Raw genomic sequence first — 13,767 nt, forward strand, 5'->3', positions numbered from 1 at the left:
CTTTTCTTTTTTACAATAATCTGTCCTTCTCCTCTCCCTCTCTCTCCATCCCCATTCTGTAAAGCAACCCCTATTTTTTTTTTTTTACTCTGTACAGTGTGTGTAACGGCTGCCAACAGTGTGTGTGTGCACCCAGCATCCCTCCGCTCATCTCTAGGCACCCACTCTCCGTGTGTGCTCAGTGTTCACCTCCCCAACCCCCCTCTCACATCATCCTCTCTCTCTCTCTCTCTCTCTCTCTCTCTCTCTCTCTCTCTCACTCTATCAATGTGTGTGTGTCTCTCTCTCTCCCTTTCTCTTGCAGGCTTTCCCTTCTCCCTTCAATGCGCTCTTCTGTGTGGGTGCGTGTTTGTGTGTGCAGCTAAAGCGAGATGCTCTTGCTTACACAGAGCTGCATTTAACAGGTGCTCAGTGCTATCAGCATAGCTAGCCTGAGAGGTATACAGAGACAAGATACAGAGTAGGAACCAGAAAGGAGCTACGCTGCTCTGAAACTGATCCAGGATAGAGCACCTCTTTGGGGATGCACTTGTCTGAACGAGCCCCTTGGAGAATAAATCTCTTGAACTGGGTTTAGTTGCCTGACAGAACGTGGAGATCCAGAGAGAGTCTACACTGGCCAGCGTTGTGATACTCTGCCCTGCTCGGCAGGGTTTCCTGGAAGTTTCAGAACGGGATGGACTAAGATTTATTTAGAACTTTGGATGTGCTCCAGAGAGGGACTCGGTGTGACTGAGACAGCCAGGAGAGAGCTTCAGATCTGGGCTACACTTACCTTAGTGGTACCGGCATTCCTTAGAACTCAGTGAGAGAGAAAGATCTACTGTGCTCTCCTCTCTTTCTCTGTGAGATAGAGAGACATTGAGAGGTTAGCCTGAATGTGACTTTTGCTTCTCATCTGGACTTAACCTCTCCTCTCAAGGGTACCATTCAGGACTAACCTCCATCTCCCTCCTCTCCTACTCTCGTCTCCCCCTCTCCCCCTCTGCTCTGCAGCTCGGAGAGTAAGATATCTCACCTGGCTCAGAGGTTGAACCAGAGACCAGGGGATGCTCTGATAAAGGACTTCAGACAGTTGCTCTACACGGGCTCACCACGCACGTCTCACAGCCTGGACAGGTACAACTGCTGAAGCCACCGCACACACACATACAGGTGAACACACACATGCACAAAGCACAGACGTAAGTACACACACGTGCAGATTCCCACACATGCAAATATGCATAGGCGCATGCACCGACACATGCAGATGTACCCACACACACACACACACACACACATCAGATGATACACGACATCAGTATGTGTGAGGTCAGTATACGTCTGCTGTGCTGATAATTGATCTGTTGAACTTGGTGGGTGAGAGATGTAGGCTAGATAAAGGGGTAGGTAATTAATGTACACTGTATGACTGCTGCTTCAGCATTCCTGGCTGTTAGAAGAATATACTTTTTTGGTTTCGCTTATACAGTATCGATTGAAGCTGAAGATATCCTCATCCCTCCCTTTCTCTCTCCTCGTTCCTTCTCTTCTTTGCGCAGAAACAAATTAGACTGACTTGACTTCTGTTGCTGTTACTGTAATTTCTCTCCATCTTTATGTTCCTGTCTTTCTCAACCTGTTATCCCTCTCTTCTCCCCCCGTTCTTTTTCGCTCTCTCTCTCTTTCTCTCTCTTTCTCTCTGCTTTGCGCAGAAACAGATTACTGACTTGACTCCTGCTGCTGTTACTGTAATTTCTCTCCATCTTTATGTTCCTGTCTTTCTCAATCTGTTATTGCTCTCTTTCCCCCCGATGTCTCTCTCCCTCTCTCTCTCTCTTGTTCTCTCTCTACTCTCTTTCCTTCCGTCTTCTGTGCGCAGAAACAGATAAGACTAACTTGACTTCTGTTGCTGTATCTGTCTTTCTCCATCTATTATCTTGCTCTTCTTCCCCCATTCTCTCTCTCTTTATCGCTCTGTCCCTTATTCCTCTGTGTGTAATGTATGTGTTTCAGTGTAATTGTTGCAGTAGGCTGTTGTTGAAAATGCACCTGTACGTGTGTTGGTTGCTACAAGTCCCGTAGGCTCTTTAGTTAGCAATGTTCTGTTTAGATGTTCCATTTAAGACAGAATCAGCATGTTTTTCTTTGTGGGAGTGATTGAATAACGATGTTGGAGCTGAATAGAATACTCGTACTTGTGTTCTAAGTAGTAACCTGTTTGGTAATGCAAAGAAATAATGTTTTATAGTATGTTACATTTCCAAAATTGAGTATGCTTTAAATGCCAGGATGTCATACTAGTTTCTGCTTTTTATCTAGTAGAATTTGCTACACACTGTTAAAGATTTTTATGCCTTGAGACAATTGAGACATGGATTGTGTTTGTGTGCCATTCAGAGGGTGAATGGGCAAGACAAAATATTTCAGTGCCTTTGAACAGAGTATGGTAGTAGGTTCCAGGCGTACCGGTTTGAGTGTCAAGAACTGCAACGCTGCCGGGTTTTTCACGCTCAATATTTTCCCGCATGTATCAAGAATGGTCCACCACCCAAAGGCCATCCAGCCAACTTGACACAACTGTGGGAAGCATTGGAGTCAACATAGAGTATATAGTTCCTGTAGAGTCCACGCCCCGAGGCTGTTCTGAGGGCAAAAGGGGGTGTTACTCAATATTAGGAAGATGGTCCTAATGTTTTGTACACTCAGTGAATAAACAACATAGCCAAAAGTATATGGATACCCCTTCAAATTAGTGGAATCGGCTATTTCAACCACACCCGTTGCTGACAGGTGTAAACAATTTGGCACACAGCCATGCAATCTCCATAGACAAAGATTGCCAGTAGAATGGCCTGTACTGACTTTTTAACGTGGCACTGTCATAGGATGACAACTTTCCAACGAGTCAGTTTGTCAAATTTCTGTTCTGCTAGAGCTACCCCGGTTAACTGTAAGTGCTGTTATTGTGAAGTGGAAATGTCTAGGCTCAGTCGCGAGGTGGTAGGCCACACAAGCTCACAGAATGGGACCACCGAATGCTGAAGCGCGTAGCGTGTAAAACATATTCTGTTCTCGGTTACAACACTCACTACCGTGTTCCAAACTGCCTCTGGAAGCAACGTCAGAACTGTTCGTCAGCAGCTTCATGAAATGGGTTTCCATGGCAGAGCAGCTGCACACAAGCCTAAGATCACCATGCGCAATGCCAAGCGCCAGCTAGAGTGGTGTAAAGTTCGCCGCCATTCGACTCTGGAACAGTGGAACCGTGTTCTCTGTAGTGATGAATCACGCTTCACCATCCGGTAGTCCAAAGGACGACTCTGGGTTTGGTGGATTCCAGGAAAACACTACCTGCCACAATGCATAGTACCAAGTGTAAAGTTTGATGGGGGAGGAGAAGTGGTCTGGGGCTGTTTTTCATGGCCCCTTAGTTATATTGAAGGGAAATCTTAATGCTACAGCATACAATTACATTCTAGATGATGCTTTGCCTCCAATTTTATGGCAACAGTTTGGGGATGTCCTTTTCTTGTTTCAGCATGACATTTTATCTTTACTTTTTTTAATTTAACCTTTATTTAACCAGGTAGGCTAGTTGAGAACACGTTCTCATTTACAACTGCAACCTGGTCAAAATAAAGCAAAGCATTTCGACACATACAACAACACAGAGTTACACATGGAATAAACAAACATACAGTCAATAATACAGTAGAAAAAGTCTATACAGTGTGTGCAAATTAGGTAAGGTAAGGCAATAAATAGGCCATGGTGGTGAAGTAATTGTGATATAGCAATTAAACACTGGAATGGTAGATGTGCAGAAGATGAATGTGTAAATAGAGATACTGGGGTGCAAAGGAGCAAGATAAATAAATAAATACAGTATGGGGATGCGGTAGTTGGATGGGCTATTTACAGATGGGCTATGTACAGTGATCTGTGAGCTGCTCTGACAGCTGGTACTTAAAGCTAGTGAGGGAGATGTGTCTCCAGCTTCAGTGATTTTTGCAGTTCGTTCCAGTCATTGGCAGCAGAGAACTGGAAGGAAAGGCAGCCAAAGGAGGAATTGGCTTTGGGAGTGACCAGTGAGCTATACCTGCTGGAGCGCGTGCTACGGGTGGATGCTGCTATGGTGACCAGTGAGCTGAGATAAGGCGGGGCTTTACCTGGCAAATAATTGTAGATGACCTGGAGCCAGTGGGTTTGGCGACGAGTATGAAGCGAGGGCCAGCCAACGAGAAAGTACAGGTCGCAGTGGTGGGTAGTATATGGGGCTTTGGTGACAAAACGGATGGCACTGTGATAGACTGCATGCAATTTGTTGAGGAGAGTGGAGGCTATTTTGTAGATGACATCGCCGAAGTCGAGGATCATGTGTCAGCTGTGGTAAATTCAATTGATTGGACATGATTTGGAAAAGCACACACCTGTCTATATACTGTCCCACAGTGACAGTGCATGTCAGAGCAAAAACCAAGCCATGAGGTCGAAGGAAATGTCCTAGCGCTCTGAGACAGGATTGTGTCGAAGCACAGATCTGGGTAAGGGTACACATTTTTTACAGCATTGAAGGTCCCCAAGAACACTGTGGCCTCAGTCATTCTTAAATGGTAGATGTTTTGAACCACCAAGACTCTTCCTAGAGCTATTTAATCAATTTTAGAATAAGGCTGTAACGTAACAAAATGTGGAAAAAGTCTTGGTCTGAATATTTTCTGAATGCACAGAACAAAAATATAAACGTAACATGCAACAATGTCGACGATTTTACTGAGTTACAGTTCATGTAAGGAAATCAGTCAATTGAAATAAATAAATTTGGCCCTAATCTATGGATTTCACATGACTGGGCAGGGGCGCCACCATGAGTGCATCTGGGAGGGCATAGGCCCAACCACTTGAGAGACTGGCCCATCCGCTAGGGCGCAAGGCCCAGCCAATCAGAATGAGTTTTTCACCACAAAAAGGTTTTATTTCAGACAGAAATACTCCTCAGTTTCATCAGCTGTCCAGGTGGCTGTTCTCAGTAGATCCTGCAGGTGAAGAAGCCAGATGTGGAGGGCCTGAGCTGGCGTGGTTACACAGAGTCTGCTGTTGTGAGGCTGGTTAGACGTACTTCCAAATTCTCTAAAACGACTTTTCTCTTATGGTAGAGAAATTAACATTCAATTCTCTGGCAACAGCTCCGATGGACTTTCCTGCAGTCAGCATGTCAATTGCATGCTCCCTCAGAACTTGAGGCATCTGTGACATTGTGATGTGTGGCCTTTTATTGTCCTCTGCACAAGGTGCATTTATGTGATTAACATGCTGTTTAATCAGCTTCTTGATATGCCATATCTGTCAGCTGGATGGATTATCTTAGCAAAAGATAAATACTCACTAACAGGGATGCAAACAAATTTGTGCAGAGAAATAAGCTTTTTGTGTGTGTGGAACATTTCTGGGATCTTTTATTTCAGCTCATGAAATCTCTCTCTCTCTTTATTTCTCTCTCGAGCACTTTTCTTATCCACTCTCTCTTTCTCTCCGCCCTATTTACCTCTCTACTTCTCCCTTCCTCTTCCTCCCTCACTCCCAGCTAATGATTTGTCCCTTCAACCAATTTGATCAGCTCATATCCGTAGTTATTAGGGTGAAGAGTGAGAGGCCATTGTACCAGCCTGCTGCTATTTGAGGCCCAGTTGATAGAGCTGGAGTCAGATGTGAAGGACTATTCATTGTGTTGTACATCACTGTTCCAGCCACCTCTCAATAGATACATGGAGAGATGACGCAACCGTTAAATTCAAACACTCCTGAAAGGACAGACGTGACTATTCTGTGGTTGGTCATGAGTGTGTGTGTGTGTGTGAGCATAAAAGAGTGCTCATTGTGGATATTTTAGTTCACTCGCCTCAATTAGTGGGGACACACACATAGGTACACACATGCTCATGTACACATATGCATGCATGCACACACACACTTTCTCCTGCAGTGCCTCTAATTGGTCATGTCTTGGGGTGGCAAGTAGCCTAATGGTTAGAGCATTGGGCCAGTAACCGAGAGGTTGCTGGATTGAATCCCCGAACTGACAAGGTGGAAATCTGTCTTTCTGCCCCTGAACAAGTCAGTTAACCCACTGTTCCCCGGTAGGCCGTCATTGTAAATAAGAATTTGTTCTTAACTGACTTGCCTAGTTAAATAAAGGTTAAAAAATTAAATAAATGTCATGTTCCATATCTGTGCCCACAATCCCAGGTGTAATATTTGATGATATTTTAATGACATTTGGTTATTTCTTCAACAAGAAAGACACTCACTTGCACACTTAAACTAATTGTCAGCCAATTAATCAATCATTCAGTCAATTATTCAATTTTGCTTTATTCAAGAAATTTATTTATAAGATAAACTAATTGGTCCTGGAAATGATAGAGAGCATTCATCTTTACTTAACATATACTGTACTCTTGAAGCATAAAGGACAAAAATAAACCATCTTTAGAAGCATTTGTTTTGTTATTCTTTCTATTCCTTAGGCTGTACCCAATTTGTGACAAAATATAATAATTGGGCTGCCTGTGTAAACGCAGCCATTCTATTGGAAAACTAAAGCATGTTTTATCCCTCTGTAGCTATGTGAACGCTAATTATGTTTTGGCAGAGGAAAGATAATGATGGTTGTCGTGACTCGCTGGCCTGTCTTCTGTGACAGTGAAGAGATAATGAATAGAGGAACACTAGAATGTTCCTTTTTCATGAATGGTTTCTGAAGAGCCCTCCAACTTAACTGAGCCTTCTCACAGCTGAATGTAGAGGTTTGAAACTCAGTTTCTTATTGGTCTATTAACTAATTTAATGTATAGTGATGTCACCATGGAAGGCCAAACTCCATCCCACCAAAACACGCTGAAATTTCAGGTGGTCTTTTTAAACAACTCTTACACTAAAAGGGCATTATAATAGTTTTCACAATTTCACAGTATTATTCCAACCTCATCGTGTGGAAATATATATAAAACACAGGAAGATTACATTTTTGATTGAACTGGGCCTTTAATAGTCCTTGAGGACATGTGAAGATGATGAAGATTTTAACTTACACCAGATATGAAGAGTGCCTTGCTATTTTTTCTAAAATATTTTCCTCCCTTCCTTTAGGAACTTATGTTCTGTCACAATGACAGAACCTGAAACTCATCCATTTTTCAAACTCATCAATTTGTACTGTCTTCATTGTCAGCCAATATATAATTGGGTAGAAATGTAGACTATTACTGTCCTCAAAAGAAATTGGTCTTACACATTCAAATGACTTTTCTCTTCCTTAGGAACTTCTATTCTATCAGCATGACTCAACAGATGCAGAACCTGCAGCTGTCCCAAACCAGGAAGTGCTCGGGAGGCCCTGCCTCTCCCAGCGCTGCCAAGCGCCTGTACAGGAACCTATCAGAGAAGCTCAAAGGTGGCCACTCCTCCTTTGAGGATGCCTACTTCTTCGGCCGTGGAGACCGCCACGGTCATCGCAAGGACTCGGTGAGTTGGGAATTGTGTGTGCGTGCATGCGTGCCCTGTTTGTGTGTGTGTGGAATTTTGTGTGTGTGGGTGAGCATCTATACGGGACTGTTATGCGTCTCATCTTCATCAGATCAAATGATACCAGCCAGCCCAGATAAGAGTGTCCAGGAGGACTATACTGTGACTTACTACACTCTTATAAGTAAAGGAACCCGGAAGAACCTTTATGGAGTTTAAATAATTGCCCATAGGGGAAACCGTTCCAGTTCTAAAATATTCTTTGAGGAAAAGGGTTCCCTTGAATAGGGTTTTCGGGGAATACATGTTAAGGTTCAAACCTTTTCACATGGATGGGGAAGGGTTACATTTTTTACATTATTAGTAATATATTGTAGAGGTATTTGGGGTATTTTGGTGGCAGCCTATCAGAAGATTGGAGGCGTGACTTTCAGGTTTTGGCCACCCATTAGAGTAAATGTGATTCATGTGATTCATTTATTTTCCTTTAATATTTATGCATATTGTAGTACAATATTAACATTACTGATTACATATAGTAATAAAATGCTAACTATTACAACTTTGGGATTTGCATAGGCTCTTGATTAACTCTTACATCACTTTAAGCCTCATTGATTCTACAAAACTGTCAGTTTTCAACCTTAACATGTGTTGACAGTACAACAGAACAGATGAACAGAAATGACATTTACTCCCACAGGTGGCCTAAAAAGATCTTTCTGAAAGCCACGCCCCTACTAAGCCACACCTCCAGTCCATTGTTCTGCCATGAACCCTTTGCTACATTGAAACATTCCTCCAAGGTTCCTCCAAGAGTCGCTCAACTAACCAAAGGTGCAAATATTAACAATGAATAACAATGGTCGAGTCTCCACTAATTCTAAGAGTGTAGATAGTGACTGGATAGGCTGGAGGTCTCTCTTTGTGTCTGGGACACTGGGTTCAGACAGTGACTGGCTAGAGTGGAGGTCTCTCTGTTTATCTGAGACTCTGGGTTCAGTGACTGGCTAGAGTGGAGGTCTCTCTGTGTATCTGAGACTCTGGGTTCAGACAGTGACTGGTTAGAGTGGAGGTCTCTCTGTGTATCTGAGACTGGGTTCAGACAGTGACTGGCTAGAGTGGAGGTCTCTCTGTGTATCTGAGACTCTGGGTTCAGAGAGTGACTGGCTAGAGTGGAGGTCTCTCTGTGTATCTGAGACTCTGGGTTCAGACAGTGACTGGCTAGGCTGGAGGTCTCTCTCTGTCTCGGGAACACTAGGATCAATACAGATTGGGTTGGTGTGTATTGTCCCATTTCCTGTAATTGGTTTATAATTTCTTTAGAACAGTGGGCGGCCCATAGAATTAGAATACGAGTAATTTATTAGGATCTCTATGAGGCAGCCCCTCTGATTGTAAGCCCAAGAGTAGAGGAGACACAGAATAGAGGCACAGAATAGAACAAGGCTGCTTCCATAATGGCCCGGGGAGATGATTTCCTTCAGTGTCCTTCAGAATGTGCCATTAAATTAAATTTGCTGTATTGGCATGACGTAACAATGTACATATTGCCAAAGCTTATTTTGGATATTTACAATATAAAAAAATAAAAATGAGAATCAAAATTGTCAACGGGACAACAGTAACAACAATAACCAAGTGTCAAAATAACCATACATTCAACAATAATAATAAGCATACAGTAGAGTACATGTGCAGGTTGATGTTTCTCGATCAGAGACTGGTCACTGCGACTTATGGCAGACGCAATGTAGTGTGCTGCCAGCCACAGCTCTCTGCGTCCTCCCCACAGGATGGGTGGCCTACTCTCATCAAGAGAGGTCTTTGAAACCTTGAATAAGGGTTTCAAATTTGGGGAAATGACAGTCTCTAATTGTTTTATATTTTTTGACATTTTGTCAGGAAATGCAGCTCTGTCTCAGGTTTCTTGTTGGGAAGTGGTTGCACAGGCTTTCCTCTACAGGGGAGCCAGGTTTTCCTGTGTCTACCTTCTCAATGGCAATGCTGTGCTCACTGAGCCTGTACTTTGTCAAGGTTTTTCTAAGGTTTTGATCGTAACCATGGTCAAATATTAGCACAGTGTACTGTCGATTTAGGGCGATAGCACTGCATTTTGTCTTGTGTTTGTGCTTGTGTTTCCCAATAGGCAATATAGTTTTGTTTTGACTGTTGTAATTTGGTTTTCCTGATTGATTGGATGTTCTGGTCCTGAGGCTTCAGTGTGTTAGTAGAACAGGTTTGTGAACTAGCCCAGGACCAGCTGGATGAGGGGATCTTTTCTTTGCTCAGCTCTTGGCATTGCAGGGCTTGGTAATGATATGAGAGGGGTCACTGTATTTTAGATGTTTCCAAAACTTAATTGCTCTTTGAGATTTTATTATTAGTGAATATTGGCCTAATTCTGCCCTGCATGCATTGCTTGTACACTGCTCAAAAAAATTAAGGGAACACTTAAACAACACAATGTAACTCCAAGTCAATCACACTTCTGTGAAATCAAACTGTCCACTTAGGAAGCAACACTGATTGACAATAAATTTCACATGCTGTTGTCCAAATCGAAAAGACAAAGGTGGAATTATAGCAATTAGCAAACACCCCAATAAAGGAGTGATTTCTGCAGGTGGTGACCACAGACCACTTCTCAGTCTATGCTTCCTGGCTGATGTTTTGGTCACTTTTGAATGCTGGGCGTGCTCTACTCTAGTGGTAGCATAGACGGAGTCTACAACCCACACAAGTGGCTCAGGTAGTGCAGCTCATCCAGGATGGCACATCAATGCGAGCTGTGGCAAGAAGGGTTGTGTGTCTGTCACGCAGTAGTTCAGAGCATGGAGCGCTATCCAGAGACAGGCCAGTACTCAGGAGACGTGAGGAGGCGTAGGAGGGAACAACCCAGCCAGCAGGACCGTACCTCTGCCTTTGTGCAAGGAGGAGCACTGCCAGAGCCCTGCAAAATGACCTCCAGCAGGCCGTTAAGTCGATAAGCAAGCGTATATTTTGGTATTATTTTGGTGGACATGTTTATCTATCATGGTGTTAGGTGTAAATATGATCAGTTGTGGCGATGTTTTGGTATAAATCCAATTTGGCTTTTACTCAAGACATGTGCCTATTAAGGAAGTTTAGAACTCTTATAATACTACAGAAAACCTCCCCAGGTTACTGTTCACACAAATGCCTCTGTAATTTTTAGGGTCAAATTTGTCCCCGTTTTTAAAGATTGGGGTTATGAGTCCTTGATTCCAGATGTCAGGGAAATAACCTATACTCAGGATAAATTAAACAGTTTTAATATAGCCAATTGAAATTTTGCACTAGTGATTTGAGCATCTCATTTAGGATGCATCAGGTCCGCATGCTTTTTTTAAAATTTGAGGCCTGAGTTTCTTATATAGAGCTCCTGGTCAGTAATTGGGAGTCCAATGATTTTGATTGTCCTTTGTAGCTTTTCTAATCCATTCAACTTCTCTGAATTTGGATTGTTCTGCGTTTGTGTCATATTTGAACGGTGTTTGAGAGTGTTTTAAATGGGTTGTCCTTATGTCACCATTTTGTAACGCTAATTCCTCTTGTTTAGATTTTAAGTTTTTCCAAATAAGTTTATGGACTCTCATTAGTGTCAGCTGCTTGCTGTTGTACTGTGCTTTTTTGGTTTATAGAGTGTACGTTTATAGAGTTTTAAAGTCTCACAGTAATGAAGGCGTAATTCACCATTATTTGGGTCTCTGTGCTTTTGGTTGGATAGTGTTCTAAGTTTTTTTCCTTATAATTTTACAATCTGCATCTTCTAACCATATATATATATATCTCTAACCATATATATATACCTCTAACCACATATATATATATATTCCTATTCATTGAACAAGTAAATTATAGTACAATAGGTGTGTGTGTTTAGTGCAGATGTATTGGAGGAGCTGTTTAATCTCACATAATCCTACAGGGTTCTCTTGTCCTCTGACGACCTCTGCGTAGCTGCACTGGTCCTGCTGTTGGGCCCTGTGGAGTGGAGGGGGGCCAGGTCTGGGCCGTGGGGCTTCCTCTCTGGTCTGGTAGGGGTGGTGGTCTGGGCCCGGTCCGGTCTGGCTAAGCCGATGGAAGTGGTGATGCTCTGGTGGTTGGTGGGGCCTGTGGGGTGCGCTGGGTCTGGTGGGGCCTGGGGCTCCTTGGTGGTGCAGTGGTCTGGTAGGGGTCTCTGGGTGGTCCTCTGTCCAGTGCTGCATGGGGTGTTTGTCTACCAAGTGCCACGTCCTTTAGAGACTTGGCAAACATCCCTACTGTCTGCTTCCTCAGGTGGGAGTGGTCGTGCAGATGCTCTGAGGTGATTGTTGGGTGGTGAGCAACGTGTACGTTCGGGAGTAGGCCACACCCTCTGGTGATGTCAGCGTTGACTTTCTGAATGGTACGGGGATGAAAGTCTTTGCGGGGCACCAGAGTGGAGATAGTGATGTGGGAGTTGGGGAACCACTCAGAGGCCCTCTCTGCTACTCTGTTGACCAGGCTGCCTACGCTCTCCTGCTCCTCTCGTAGGTTGTTGATGCCGGTGTGAATAATAATGTGGCCTGGTGTGCCAAAATCAGGCTGGGATGTGGAGCGCATCCTGTGTTTTTGGGCACCATATTTTACACACCTTGTGTTGGGGGAAGAGTTTATCTTCTTGGATGAATTTCCCATTTGAGTCAATGAGGATGGCCACCTCAGTGGGTTTTACCAGATTAGTGTGTTTACGGTCTGGGGCTGGAGTACACAGGGCCTGTGTACATGGATGGGTGTGTCAGGGGGGGCCAGAGAGCTTCTCTCTGTAGTAGGTGTCCCCATGTGAGTCTCCTTGTTGACTGTGGGTGTGGGTAAAGTGTTGTCGGTATGGAGGGGGGTTGTGGGTAAAGGTGGGGTTGTTAGGGGTGGTGAGGGGTTGCAGCTTCTCTCTAGGAGTCTATACAGTCTGCTCTCTGTGCTGTAGCACTCTCTTGATGACAGACAACTCCTTTTCCATCTCCTCCTTTACCTGCACCAGCTCTCTCCTCATGGTGGCCTTTACCTCCTCAAGCTCTGTGGTAAGGCTCTCTCTCAGCTCCTGGACAGAGTTCTTCAGCTGGGTCCTGCACTGGTTGATCTGGTCCTGTAGAAGCTCTGTCTGGTGGTGGTGTAGCTGGGGGGCTGCTCCTTCAGCTCAGTAACCCACACCTCTAACAGAGCCAGCACAGGCTGATGGTAGTGTGGTTTGGCTCTGGTGGTTGTAGGCAGGCGCTCTGGTGGTTGTAGGCAGGCAGGGGGGAGGATAGTCCTGCTGTTGGGGTGCCTGAGGTGAGGGGAGAGGTCGTGGTGCTMTCCTTTTCTTTTTTGCTTTCCGCTATCTTCGTTAGGGTGGGGAAGTCCTGCACAACAGAGCTGAGTGCAGCCTCACTGCCCTGGACCATGACAGTGCCGTTCTGATACATGTTTACCGTCAGAAACCTGTTTTCCTGGTCCTTATCGCTGTCCTCAAATGTGGATTTGTCTTCCCTTGCAGATGCCTTTTTTTGTTGTATAGCTGAAATGCCTGGTTCCAGCTGCATGCCAGGCAGTAGTGTGGTCTGTGTAAAATAACAGGTTTGTAACAGTCCTGTTTTGTGAGCAGTCGGCAAACAAAGTTTCTGGGTTCTCTCTCAGAATTCTGTGCTTAAAATTGATTCTTCCCTTCTTCCCATTTGATTTCTGCTGGGCATTCAAAACAGGGGGGAGGAAAGTCTGTCTCTGCTGCTGCTAACGCTGCTAGCGCTGCCTCAGTGGCCATGTTGCTATGGTTACCACAAGTAAACAGTTGGCGCTAGACATATTTGAATTTGGCTAGCTACCACGATGAAGATTGACAGAGTGAGTTAAAGACCAATCTTTTCCGCCTGTGTCTATCTTCAGTTGTACAATTTGATTATTTTTTTGCTAATTTAAACATGTCAATCTCGCTCTTAACAACCAAAAAGTTATAACAAGTCAGGAGCCGTTCTTCTGCATGACTTCTCTCTCTCCCTCTGTTTATCTCATGTATCTCTCTTGTACCATCATTTCTCCCTATTGACTCCTTTATTTTCCCTCTTTCTCTGTTCCTCATTCTCTCTCTTTGTCTTTCTCTCTCTGTATATCTGTCTCGCTCTCTCAATCTGTGTGTGAAAAAGAGGCTGTTCTCACATTGCATCTTTAAGGGGATCTGCACCTGCTGATTTGGCCTAAATTTTGGGCTAGCTCCAAAAGAAATGCTGGCAGCCAGACAGA

The 13,767-nt window shown here is 44.1% G+C and overlaps 1 protein-coding gene across 1 annotated transcript in view; it reads left to right on the forward strand.

Annotated features, from left to right (window-relative positions):
• The window catches only part of ankfn1a (ankyrin repeat and fibronectin type III domain containing 1a), a 233,311-nt gene that overhangs the window by 109,554 nt on the left and 109,990 nt on the right, over positions 1-13,767 (forward strand). The window contains exons 7-8 of the mRNA XM_024009062.2: positions 997-1,119; positions 7,305-7,509. Coding sequence (XP_023864830.1) covers positions 997-1,119; positions 7,305-7,509 — 328 coding nt within the window. The remainder of the gene's footprint in view (positions 1-996; positions 1,120-7,304; positions 7,510-13,767) is intronic.

This window comes from Salvelinus sp. IW2-2015, linkage group LG18 (assembly GCF_002910315.2).
Source record: "Salvelinus sp. IW2-2015 linkage group LG18, ASM291031v2, whole genome shotgun sequence".
NCBI classification, from domain to species: domain Eukaryota; kingdom Metazoa; phylum Chordata; class Actinopteri; order Salmoniformes; family Salmonidae; genus Salvelinus; species Salvelinus sp. IW2-2015.